Here is a 13,307-nt window from a genome sequence, read left to right as displayed (position 1 = left end):
GTTGAGATAAAATGTTGAGAATAAACTCGTTAAATTTCGAGAAAAAAGTCGAGATAAAATGTTGAGAATAAAGTCATTAAATTACGAGAAAAAAAGTCGTTAAATTACGAGAACAAATTCGTTAAATTATGAGAAAAATGTTGTTAAATTTCGAGAAAAAAGTCGAGATAAAATGTTGAGAATAAATTCATTAAATTATGAGAATAAAGTCATTAAATTACGAGAAAAAAGTCGTTAAATTATGAGAACAAATTCGTAATTTAACGAATTTGTTCTCGTAATTTAACAACTTTTTTCTCATAATTTAATGACTTTATTCTCAACATTTTATCTCGACTTTTTTCTCGAAATTTAATGAGTTTTTTCTCTAAATTTAATAACTTTAATCTCGAGATGGTTTTATTTTTTTATTATTGCTTGGCCCTAATCCTCTTCCGTAATTGTTGATGTTCAGTGCTTTCAATTCCAAGAAGCCGTGGAAGCAGGATAACCTCTGACCTTTTTTTTGATGGAAATCATACTCACATCTCTAGGTATACTGTACCTGTGAAGGTACCTCTTAGTCTGATCCCTGTCCTGTATTTTCAGCTCCTGGTGCTGTGGGTCACCTGAGCTTCACTGAGATTCTAGACACTTCTCTCAAAGTCAGCTGGAGAGAACCCAACGAGAAGAACGGCGTTCTGACTGGTAAGATTTGTATCTGTCGTTAACAAATATTTCTATTGCAGAAATAATAATTTTTCTTGACAACACTACTTTATATACTATTATAGTATTGATTATTATGTTGAATTAGCTTTTTTTCATTCATTTTTATTTATTTTTTTTATTTTTTTTATTTTAGTACTTCAAATTCCATTTCGGTGCATCTTTAATATGACTTCAAATGACTTCTGCAAAACCACTCATAGATATCAAATGTATGAGACAGGATTTCAGTTGTTTGCTAGATGGTCCGAAATGACATGCATGTGATTGTGGGCGAGCTGTTATAATATTTTGAAGAACTGGTATTGTCAAACAGGTTTTTACTATTAGAGGATATAAACATCACATATTTACCTCTTGGATGAAAATTAAACATGTATATTATATTATTTAGTTTTTTTAAATTTATATTTATGTATTTCTAAAATGATTGTATGCAACTCATTTGCACATAAGGTAGTTTTCATGAACACTTGTCTTCATGGCAAATTTATTCAAATATACATATATAATGAACAGTATATAAGCTGTTTTTTATAGCTAACAAACGAACTGTGGACATTGGATAACTTTCCTGAGGTAAATGCAACATTAAGTGACATATTGTTCACAAGCTGTTTTATTGACGTTGGTTGAAACACTGATTGAGCGATTACATGAGACATGATTCATATCAGTTGTACTGTATTTTTCAACATACCTTTTGATGATCATGCTTGTTTTTCGTGCTATAATTTATAATAAAGTGGAAGAAAAGACTCTTGAACTGAGACACTACAGCGATCCATCACGTCACATTTAAGAGCGTCTAAACATTATTGTTTGAATTTTGTGATAAAATGAACAGAATTTGTCAATTTTATCAGAAGTAACAAAGCACAAAGCTCTTTGTGATTACTGGATGGGAGATATGCTACAAATAATGTTTGTTGTAGGGAAAAAAACGTGGACCTGGCAACCCTGGCTTGCACTACAGGTGATTCATAGGGTCAAACAGAGCCTGCTTTTATGTTGCTATTTAACTATTAATGCGTTATTGTCACCCTAAATTAAACTCAAGAAAGATTTTCTTCACACGCAGCATGAGTTGCAGTCCGAACACGTTTTTCTGCCCTCTTTTGATTGACAGGATATAATCAGCCCTGATCATCGGCTGTTTTTAAATAGTGAAAATACTTGCTTTTATCAGCCGATACTGATTATTGGCTGACACATTGGTGCAGCTTTAATATTTATATTTAATATTTGTTTCCTAGGGTATCGTATATCATGGGAGGAGTATAACCGTACTAACACTCGGGTTACACACTACCTGCCTAATGTTACTCTGGAATACAGAGTCACTGGACTGACTGCTCTCACCACGTACACCATTGAGGTGGCCGGAATGACCTCCAAGGGTCAGGGTCAGCTGTCGTCTTCAACAATCTCTTCAGGAGTACCACCAGGTAAAGCAGTCATACATGAATGCACACATACATGCACAACAAACCAGTCAAAACAGTTATGGCAAATTGCACATTAAAACCAGACCGGAAAAAAAAGTCTGACATGTTAATAGGAGACAAGAAAACACACATATATGCTTTCCATGAGTTCCCCTGAACCAGCTTTAGACCACCACTGGTTTTTAGAGCTCCCATTAAAAGGACTACAGAGGGTTATAAAGTTAAACGTCTGAGCTCTCGTTATTGCATCGACGCAGCACAAACACACGGATTGCCCTGGCTGCGTGGAGTTCACTATTACGACTCCCAGGACAAAGATCGTTTCTCTTTTATTGCTTCATTAGATGGTCTATGGATTCCAGACTCAAACTATGTACAAACTGCACACATTCAAGAGTAAATGTAGACGTTTAAAGATGTATGAATTCTGAACAGTCATAGCGTCGCACCATGTTGCCCTTATTAAGTTATGCAGACCCTGCTGCTTTCACGACATTCCCACAGTGTTTTATTGAAGGCATATTTCATCTTCTGATAATAAGCTGGGTAACAGCTGTGAGTGTGGAATGATTTGTACCGCTGTTCTCGTTCATTTCTGCCTTTCACATAGACATTTAACTGTGGGAAAACTACAGAAACTGGTGGTGCTTATTAATGTGATTTTAGTGCTGCTTGCTATTGTTATGGTGCAACAACCACCCCAAACACCATATAGCAACATGTTAATAACCACCCAGAACACTCTAGCAACCACATAGAAACTCACATTTTTTAAAATTTAAAATTCGTGTTTTCATATTAACGTGACTGAATGAGAGTAATATGCTGAAAGGATATGTGGTGCTTTCATTTTTATATAAAGTCTCATCTTACCAAAAGAGGGCGCCATAACACAGCTTCACACATTCCTTTAATGTTTTGTTTATGTTATTTTTTTTTTTGTCTAATTAGGATTTGTTGCTAAATTATATTCTGGATTAAATAAAACTAAACAACTAGAATACTCTTTTCTCTCTTCCAATACAGAGCTTCCCGGGCCTCCCACAAACTTGGCCATCTCAAACATCGGCCCTCGATCAGTAACCTTACAGTTCAAGCCAGGATATGACGGCAAGACTTCAATTTCTCGTTGGCAGGTGGAGGCCCAGGTGGGTCTCTCTTTATTCAAGGGGGTGAAGCTTTCATATTCTACACTTTTCTCGCCTGAACACTTGCAGGAATCTCTCTCTTCTTTTCTGCTTTCAGGTCGGTATCATTGGAGAGAATGAGGATTGGGTGATGGTCCATCAGCTGGCCAATGAGCCCGATGCTCGCTCTCTGGAGGTCTCCGGCCTCAACCCCTACACCTTTTATAGGTGACATTTATTATTTATCTTCACTCTATTATCAAATAAGGCCTCAGTAGGGTGTGAAAGAACAGTTGGTTCGTTTCTGACAGGTCTCCTTGAAATAAAATCACAGAGGAGACGCATGTTACTCTTAGATATAATAATACGATTGGTCTTGCTTGACCATTTGTGTTATTGTAATATTCTTTAGTGTTGTCAAAAGTACTGACTTCAGTGCCAAGTCGATACTGAAATATAAAAAATGTGACACATTGAGAGCTGTTGAGCAGATTTGTAAAAAGTGTTCGGTGAAGAGCGTCATTGATGTCTATTTACAACATGTTTTTGAAGTGTTGATCATTGTAGCCAATCACAGACATACTGTATCTGATGAGCGCGTGAACACAATGGCCAATCAGAGGTGTTTACAAATTCGCTCAACAGTTCTCAAAGTGTCACATTTTTAAAATTTCAGTACTGACTTGGTATCGAAGTCGGTAATTTTGATAACACTACTTTGTATACTATTATATTATTGATTATTATGTTGAATTAGCTTTCTTTTTTTATTTTTTAGGTTTCGTTTTAATTTTAGTTTAAGTTTTAGTATTTTTGTCATGCTTTTGGCATTTTTATTATTATTATTTTTAAAGGTGCCCAAGAATGCTTTTTCACAAGATGTAATATAAGTCTAAGGTGTCCCCTGAATGTGTCTGTGAAGTTTCAGCTCAAAATACCCCATAGATTTTTTTAAATTAATTTTTTTAACTGCCTATTTTGGGGCATCATTAACTATGCACTGATTTTTTCAGCACGCCGCCCCTTTAATTCACGTGCTCCCTACCACACCAGCTCTCAATTATATTACAGCACATTTACAAAGTTCACACAGCTAATATAACCCTCAAATGGATCTTTACAAGATGTTCGTCATGCATGCTGTGTGCATGCTTCGAATTATGTGAGTAAAGTATTTATTTTGATGTTTATATTTGATTCTCTATGAGTTTGAGGCTGTGCTCCGTGGCTAACGGCTAATGCTACACTGTTGGAGAGATTTATAAAGAATGAAGTTGTGTTTATGCATTATACAGACTGCACGTGTTTAAAAATGAAAATAGCGACGGCTCTTGTCTCCGTGAATTCAGTAAGAAACGATGGTAACTTTAACCTCATTTAACAGTACATTAGCAACATGTTAACGAAACATTTAGATAGACAATTTACAAATATCACTAAAAATATCATGCTATCATGGATCATGTCAGTTATTATTGCTCCATCTGCCATTTTCGCTGTTGTTCTTGCTTACCTAGTCTGTTGATTCACCTGTGCAGATCCAGACGTTACTGGCTGCCCTTGTCTAATGCCTTTCATAATGTTGGGAACATGGGCTGGCATATGCAAATATTGGGGCGTACACCCCGACTGTTACGTAACAGTCGGTGTTATGTTGAGATCCTCGTGTTTTCCGGAAGTCTTTTAAACAAATGAGATTTACATAAGAAAGAGAAAGCAATGGAGTTTGAAACTCAATGTATGTCTTTTCCATGTACTGACCTCTTGTTATTCAACTATGCCAAGGTAAATTCAAATTTTGAATCTAGGGCACCTTTAAAATATTTCTATATAGCTTTAATTTATTTATTCAGTTTTAGTCATTTCAGTACTTCAAATTAAGCTTCATTATTTATTTATTTCAGTTAGTTGACCAGACAACATTTCTAATTTTTAAGTTTTAATATCTCATTTTATATTTTTATTTTACATACCAAAAATAGTTTTTAATGGTTTTAATTTTACTTTAAGTTAACAATAACAACACTACTTGTGATTGGATCACCCGAGATTTATGTTAATGTATAAAACCCCATTAAGTGTATATTTGGGTTTGCAGGTTTCGTATGCGTCAGGTGAACATAGTGGGCACCAGTCCACCCAGCCAGCCTTCTAGGAAGATCCAGACCCTGCAGGCTCCTCCTGATATGGCCCCTGCAAATGTCACCCTGCGGACAGCCAGCGAGACCAGCCTCTGGCTCAGATGGGTGGTAAGTTCTAGAATCTAAACAATACACATATATGTTGCACTGAGACACAAACTCACTCTCTCTTTTTCAACCGTCCATCAGCCTCTTCCTGAATGGGAATACAACGGGAACCCTGATTCGGTGGGTTACCGTGTGCAGTACAGCAGGACTGGAGCTCAGTCCAAAGCCCTGCTGCACGTCATCGCAGACCGCCTGGAGAGAGAGTTCACCATCGAGGATCTGGAGGAGTGGACGGAGTATGAGGTCAGAGTTCAAGCCATCAATGGCATTGGAGCAGGACCATGGAGTCAACCCGTACGCGGAAGAACCCGAGAGTCAGGTAAAGAGAAACCAGGCTTCAAAAGGCTTAATATATATGGTTCATCCAGCCAGACTGTGGAGCCGGAACTATCCATTTCATAATATGGAATGGAAAAACATTACATATGTTGAGCTCAATGCAATGCATTCATCATATATAGTATGTGGACACAGGATTTCCTGTTAAAACAAGCTTAAATGAGTACTGAACTGTGCACACATGCAAATCTTTTCATTCTTTCTGTGCCATGAAAGAGAAGCAATCCTCACTTCCTCTGGACCACCTCTTTTTCCCCTTCTCTCCTTCTGCTCCGCTCGGTCTCCGTGGTTACCAGAATTTAGGGAAGCAAGTTTGGGATTAATAAGTGGGTGTTGAGGAAATTGGTAACACATGGGGCTGTACACATGACTCCCCTGATTTTTCTCTAGCCAATCAAATTCCCGCAATCGTGCACTCCGTGTCCGGGATTTGTGCCGCAGAGTGATTCTCTGTTACTCCCCCAATAATGGTCAAAATCTTCCACTGCCTTTGATATGTGTCCAGCCATCAGCACACTTAATCCCCCTCCACATACACACACACACACACACACACACACACACACACACATATATACAATGAACATATTTCAACCCCATTAAGGACTTGAGGTATTCAGAAAGACTAATTTATCCATATATGCAACTTCCGGGAAGTTGCGATAGTATTTTCTTCCCTGTTGTGATGTATATACGAGTGAAACAGCTTCTCGAACAAGAAAAATGTAGAGTGGGGACTTGATTTTTTCCTTTGGGAATTGATTGAATGGTTGTGGTTTGCTATTGGTCGATCTCATGTGAGTGACAGGTTGTTCCACCCTCATGCCAGTAAACATCATCAGAGAAGAGATGTTGCTGCAAGAAGGAGGGAAAGTTATTTTGATTAAAGATTATGAGGGCACATGAAAAAATAAATAAATAATGATGTGCATGGATAAATTATTTATAATAAATATTGCAATAATATTTACGTTAAAAAAATTAATTAATGGTGACTTTAACCAACACATCTGTATTTTATCCACATCTGACTTTAACCAATCCTTCTGTTTTCCTCTGTTTTAATGCAGTCCCCTCTTGTGGCCCCACAAATGTTTCTGCATTTGCCACTACCTCCAGCAGCATTCTGGTCCGCTGGTTTGAAGTTCCCGAACCCGATCGGAATGGACTTATCCTGGGCTACAAGGTCTGTGAGATGCACTTCCCAGTGAGGAAAAAACAAAACAAAACATTAATTGAAACAAAGCTGCAAAATTGACAATATGAATACATGACTGCGTAACACATGACCAAAGCTGTTTTGTTTTGTTTTTTCCACACAATAAAAAGTGAATGGTGACCACAGCTGTCCGTGGTCCCCATCCACTTTAACTTTGATCTATACCTTCTCTTTTTCACAGGTGGCTTATAAGGAGAAGGATTCAGACTCTCCTCTTCAGTTCTGGACGGTGGAAGGAAACGCCAGCCATAGTGTTCAGCTGACCGGACTGGGGAAGTATGTTCTGTATGAGATCCAGGTGCTAGCCTTCACCCGCATTGGAGACGGCCGACCCAGCTCTCCTTCAATCCTGGAGCGAACCCTTGATGATGGTGGGCATGGCAGTACATAACAAATAAATATTGCTTTATTATGTACTCAGATGTGTCTGTATGATAAGACTGTGTGATCTTTTTTCAGTGCCCGGGCCACCTGTCGTCATTCTGTTTCCTGAAGTCCGGACCACCTCTGTCAGGCTCATCTGGCAGCCACCTTCCCAACCCAATGGGATCATCCTGGGTACAAGAGTTTGTTTGTTTGCTTGTTTGTCATGTGTGTCGTGTGCGTGCAGTTCTGTTTTCTGGTGTTTATACTCACATGTTTATCTTCTGAATGACCTCTTTTTACCGTCATGAGATTAAACATCTCTGAATAATTTCAATAGTGATGTTTAATGGATCCTACACATGCAAATATACATGAACATGTGAAAACAATCAGAGAATTATTTACCCTTACTTGCACTACCATTCAGATTTAATGAACGATTTTGAATTAACGGTTTTGAAAGTCTCTTATGCTCAACAAAACTGCATTTATTTGATCAAAAATACAGTGAAAATTGTAATATTGTGAAATATACAATTTAATGTGTCCTTGCTGAATAAAAGTATTAATTTCTTTTCTTTCTTTTTTTTAAGTGTAATTGCTTCCACTCCTTAGTGGCCCATTGTAAATGAAATCATATTGGTTTTGCTTTTGTTCATTGGTTTGCGTTTCCTCTAATTATGAAACAAGCCAAATGTGTTACATTCTCTGAATTGCATGCGAGGAAAAGCAGTTTGTCCTGTTCTAATCTCTGTGATGTCATCGGTTCCCTCTCCAGCCTATCAGATCACATACCGCCTGAACTCCACCAATAGCAACACAGCCACGTTTGATGTCTTGAACTCCAGCGCACGGCAGTATACCGTCACCGGACTGAGGCCGGAATCCGTGTACGTGTTCCGTATAAGAGCACAGACACGCAAGGGATGGGGAGAGGCAGCTGAGGCTTTGGTGGTCACCACGGAGAAAAGAGGTAATGCACGTTATTATCAACCACCATCAATGGAGCAAGACGAGTTCAAACTGAGCATCACATCAATGTGTGTCTGTTGACATTAAGCAAGAAATTAATGATCAAAGGTCTTATTTTGAACTTTTTTTTAGACCTATACAGTATATTAATAAATAAAAACTAGGTACACATACTGTAATTCATAAGTGGCATCTGTGCTTCCCCGCTCTTGAAAAAGCACCCATCCTTATCTACGTATGATGTTACTGTCACAGGGACATGTAATCAGACTTGTATCTAGAGAGTGTGTTTGTGTGTTCATGTCTCTGAACGGAGACGTCTACAGTCCACTGAGATTGAGTCCAAAACAGCTCAATCCCCTCTAGCCAGACCCGCTTTGGTGTGGTTTGAGACGTCTGGCGGAAGTTTCGCTGCACTGATTTCCACTCATGCAAAAGCATGTTCTTCTTACAGAGCATCACAATCAGACCTCGGATTATTTATGCAGTACACTGATCCAGTGTAGAGATCAGGGGTTTTGACTCATAAAGTGCGCTTATATAATGCAAAATGAGAGTCATACATTTTCCATAATCTAATGTATTTTTTAAATAGTTCAGCAGGATTATAAGTGTGTGGTGAAGCAGAGATAATATTGTTTGAGTTTCTATGAGGATAGACATAAAAACCAGTGTTGGGGATGCTACTTCAAAGCTTCCCATGCTACAAGTTACTCATACTTTAAAGTAGTTATACTATTTGAAAAAGTAGTTAGCTTCACTAAAATTGTAAAATCTAAAAAAAGTAGCTTAATTATATTTGCTTCAATATAAAGGTAAATCTAAAAAAATCTAAAGATATTTTTTTATCAACAAAAATTTGGATACAATTTTGAAATTATTCATCTACAGTGGCATGAAAAAGTATGTGAACCCCTTGCAGAATCTGTGAAAATGAGAATTATTTTAATAAATTAAGAGGGATAATAAAAATTGCATGTTATTTTTTGTTTAGTACTGTCCTGAGTAAGATATTTTACATAAAAGATGTTTGCATTTAGTTCACAAGACAAAACAATAGCTGAATTTATTAAAATAACCCCATTCATAAGTATGTGAACCATTGATTCTCAATACTGTGTGTGGTTACCTGAGGATCCACGACTGTTTTTATGTTCATGAGTCTCTTGTTTGTCCTGAGCAGTTAAACTGAGCTCTGTTCTTCAAAATTCCTCCAGCTCCTGCAGATTCATCAGTTTTCAAGCATTTTTGCATATTTGAACCCTTTCCAGCAGTGGCTGTATGATTTTGAGATTCATCTTTTCACACTGAGGACAGTTGAGGGACTCAAACTCAACTATTAAAAAAGGTTCAAACATTCACTGATGGGAAACATGCAAGTGTCTTCTGTTGGTTCCGAAGGGCAGTACTAAATGAAAAACAATGATATTTAAACAAAATAAGAAAAATTGTGACATCTTCATCCTGTTCAGAAGTTTTCACACCCGACTCTTAATGCATCGTGTTTCCTTCTGGAGCATCAGTGAATGTTTGAACTTTTTTTAATAGTTGAGTTTGAGTCCCTCAATTGTCCTCAGTGTGAAAACACAGATCCCAAAATCACACAGCCACTGCTGGAAAGGGTTCAAATATGCAAAAATGCTTGAAAACTGATGAATCTGCAGGAGCTGGAGGATTTTTCTGAAGAACAGAGCTCAGTTTAACTGCTCAGGACAAACAAGAGACTCATGAACAACCATCACAAAACAAAAAAACAGTCGTGGATCATCAGGTAACCACACACAGTATTGAGAATCAATGGTTCACATACTTATGAATGGGGTTATTTTAATAAATTCAGCTATTGTTTTGTCTTGTGAACTAAATGCAAACATCTTTTATGTAAAATATCTTACTCAGGACAGTACTAAACAAAAAATAACATGCATTTTTTATTATCCCTCTTATTTTATTAAAATAGTTCTCATTTTCACAGATTCTGCAAGGGGTTCACATACTTTTTCATGCCATTTTCATGCATCAAATTATGTAATTTAATTTTACAATTTAATTCTGCTTTGAGCACAAAAACAATGAAGATCTCAGTTAAAGTTAAATAAAATTAGGTTTTACTTAATGTTTTTTGAAAGACTTCTGTTTCACATTAAATTCACATTAAACAAACCGATTCACAAAAATGTAAATATTGGAGTTAGTCTGGTTATTGGCTTTGTTTGATTAAGTTTTAAGTCTACTTATGCTTGACCTTTGACCCCCAGCTCGGCCCCAGCCCACCAGCCGTCCTACAGTCCCCCAGGAAAACGTACAGGCACGCAGTGTGCTATTATCATGGGAACCCGGCAGCGACGGTTTATCGCCAGTCCGGTATTACACGGTTCAGGTCAGAGAGCTGCCCGAGAAGAACTGGACGGTTCATTCTGCGTCTGTTAGCCATGAGTCCAGCTCCTACATCGTAGACAGGTACAAAAGACATCTGCTGGGAAGTTTTGTGTGATTTGATGCATAAAGTCACAGTACTTCACAGCACAGTTTTTCAATAAAAAGTGGCATTACATCGTTAGTCATTGTAACATTATGCTGGCTTTATGCAAAGCATATTCTAAGTAGCTTCTTGTGTTTTGACTCACGTGTGTGATTTTTATTTCAGACTGAAGCCCTTCACCTCCTATCAGTTCAGAGTGAAGGCCACTAATGATATTGGAGACAGTGACTACAGTGAAGAGAGTGAAGCCATCACAACACTACAGGATGGTTAGAACATTTAACTATTTTCACTTCTCTTGTACTCTTTATCAATGCTGTATTGTGGAGATGTGTTCACTCTAAAGCTCTGTTTCAAAACCATTTTTTGAGATTTTAAGGCATCATAAGAGTTTCAGATATCCTTAGCTGGTTTCCAAGATGCCCAAGCTGGTCTTAAGTTGGTCAGGCAGCTGGTCTCTCAGCCTATCAAGCTAACAAGTGCCCCAAACCCTTCTAAAACCAGCAAACCAGACCAACCTGAGCAGGCTCGGAGAACCAGCGTACATTAGGTTGCTTAAAACAGCCTTTTGAGGCTGTATGGCCAAAATCAAAGTCAGCATCTCATATGTTCTCTAAACAGTGTAAGGAGTAGAAAATGGGCTACTCATTTAAAAATAAAATATTGGTAGACGCTCAATCAAATGACTTCGAAGCTAAACATGAAATTACTGTTTACAAGCAAACACTTAGCAGCATCACTTGGTTCTTCTGGAAAAGCACACTGGAAAAGAGCTGTATTAAATTAGTGTTTTATTCAATTTGAGGCTAAAAATTACCCAAAAAAAAGACCTGTTTGTGGAGTGAAAACACCCCATTTCCAAAAGCTAGATAAAAATAGTATATATAATTTCAATGGACTATTTTGTCCAATATATAATATGTCCTGTGTATAAGTAAGATTTTCATTCTATTTTTTTAGATTTTGAAAGAAATTAATACTTTTATTTAGCAAGGATGAATTAAATTAATCAAAAATAACAGTGAAGACTTTTACATTGTTACTAATAGTTTCTATTTCAATGCTTTTAAATATTGCTCTTTTGAACTTTCTATTAACAAAAAAATCCTGGAAAAAAAGTATCTGTTTTGCAAGTATCTTGCGTGTCATCAATAAATCATGCGTAGAACTTTCCACTCCCATCTGCGCTTTTTGGGAATTGTGCTCTCATGCTAATTTGCCCTATTATCTGGCCCAAAAAATCTTACTAACCCAAAAGTTTTGAACAGTATCCCTTAGGGCTGTGTATCACCAACAATGTCACGATACGATACGCATCACGATACTAAAGCCACGATACGAAGTCACGAAGTTCAATTTAAAATTTAAATTTATTTTGAGCAGTTTTCAGTAATATGTGTTTATTGAATAACCAGTGTTTAACAGTTTACTGAAAAACTATTTTGTTTTTGTCATTAAAAAAACCAAGATTTAAATTAAATTAAAAAAATTGTCACAAAAAAGCTTCTTTAAAGTATCAGTAACTGAATTGCAATTAAGGACATGAATTCAACAAAGCTCAATGACTATTTCACTTCAAGTAAGTTGATAAGAAAACTAAGTTGGTTAATTATATCGGCTATAATATTATAATAAGTCTATACTGCCTTTTCCACTGTAAAAATGATTTTTTTGTTCAACTCAAAATAGTTAGAACAACATCGTTTTTATTATTTCAAAAATGCTACTGAGTTTAAATACACACTTAACAATAAGGTTCATTTATTAAACTCAGATAATGTTTAACATGAACTAACTGAGCAATACATCTGTATTAGTTCACTTTGTTAATGTTAGTTATTAAAAAATAAGTTGTTGATTGTTTGTTCATGCTGGTTTAAGTGCATCTAATGTTAACAAGATTTAAATGATGTGATGTGACCGCAAAGGGACTTTCACTTTCACGATCAAAGTGCATGCCACTGATAAGTTTAAATGCAGTATTACAGTAAGCTACACATACCAATTAAATGCGCAGGTCTCCTCTCGTGCGTCTCCCCACTGGACGAGGCCAATATCACTTTCGTTTGCTTTCAGATATCTCTATTATAATGTATCACTGCTTTTACCTTTCTAGATGTAATACCGAAATCAAAACGTCCATAAACTATATCCTAGAACTAAGTCAAGCCAGCTCGCGCGTCACTGAGAGATCGGCCCCATTTTCTCGGTTTCTAAATGCGGTTTGGCTTTTTGGCATGAATACCATGTGTCCTAAAACTAGCACGCTTTGATCGATGATTTGGAGATTGCGTGTTTCTCCTCGAGAGCGCATTTCCTGTTCACATTGCAAAACCTGATTATTTATGAAAGCTCAGTATATCTGGCCCAAAAAATCTTACTAACCCAAAAGTTTTG

General features: G+C 37.0%; 1 protein-coding gene across 7 annotated transcripts in view; it reads left to right on the top strand.

Moving 5' to 3' along the window:
• Window positions 1–13,307, top strand: part of sdk2b (sidekick cell adhesion molecule 2b) — a 397,130-nt gene that overhangs the window by 352,349 nt on the left and 31,474 nt on the right. For all 7 annotated transcript variants that reach the window (XM_048171159.1, XM_048171152.1, XM_048171156.1 and 4 more), the window contains exons 20-31: window positions 589–687; window positions 1,965–2,156; window positions 3,183–3,304; window positions 3,402–3,511; window positions 5,382–5,532; window positions 5,614–5,851; window positions 6,942–7,057; window positions 7,272–7,461; window positions 7,550–7,648; window positions 8,235–8,429; window positions 10,687–10,888; window positions 11,076–11,179. In XM_048171159.1, coding sequence (XP_048027116.1) covers window positions 589–687; window positions 1,965–2,156; window positions 3,183–3,304; window positions 3,402–3,511; window positions 5,382–5,532; window positions 5,614–5,851; window positions 6,942–7,057; window positions 7,272–7,461; window positions 7,550–7,648; window positions 8,235–8,429; window positions 10,687–10,888; window positions 11,076–11,179 — 1,818 coding nt within the window. The remainder of the gene's footprint in view (window positions 1–588; window positions 688–1,964; window positions 2,157–3,182; window positions 3,305–3,401; window positions 3,512–5,381; window positions 5,533–5,613; window positions 5,852–6,941; window positions 7,058–7,271; window positions 7,462–7,549; window positions 7,649–8,234; window positions 8,430–10,686; window positions 10,889–11,075; window positions 11,180–13,307) is intronic.

The sequence above is a fragment of the Megalobrama amblycephala genome, linkage group LG20 (assembly GCF_018812025.1).
Source record: "Megalobrama amblycephala isolate DHTTF-2021 linkage group LG20, ASM1881202v1, whole genome shotgun sequence".
Lineage (NCBI taxonomy): Eukaryota > Metazoa > Chordata > Actinopteri > Cypriniformes > Xenocyprididae > Megalobrama > Megalobrama amblycephala.
This window is presented reverse-complemented; position numbering and strand designations above follow the sequence as displayed.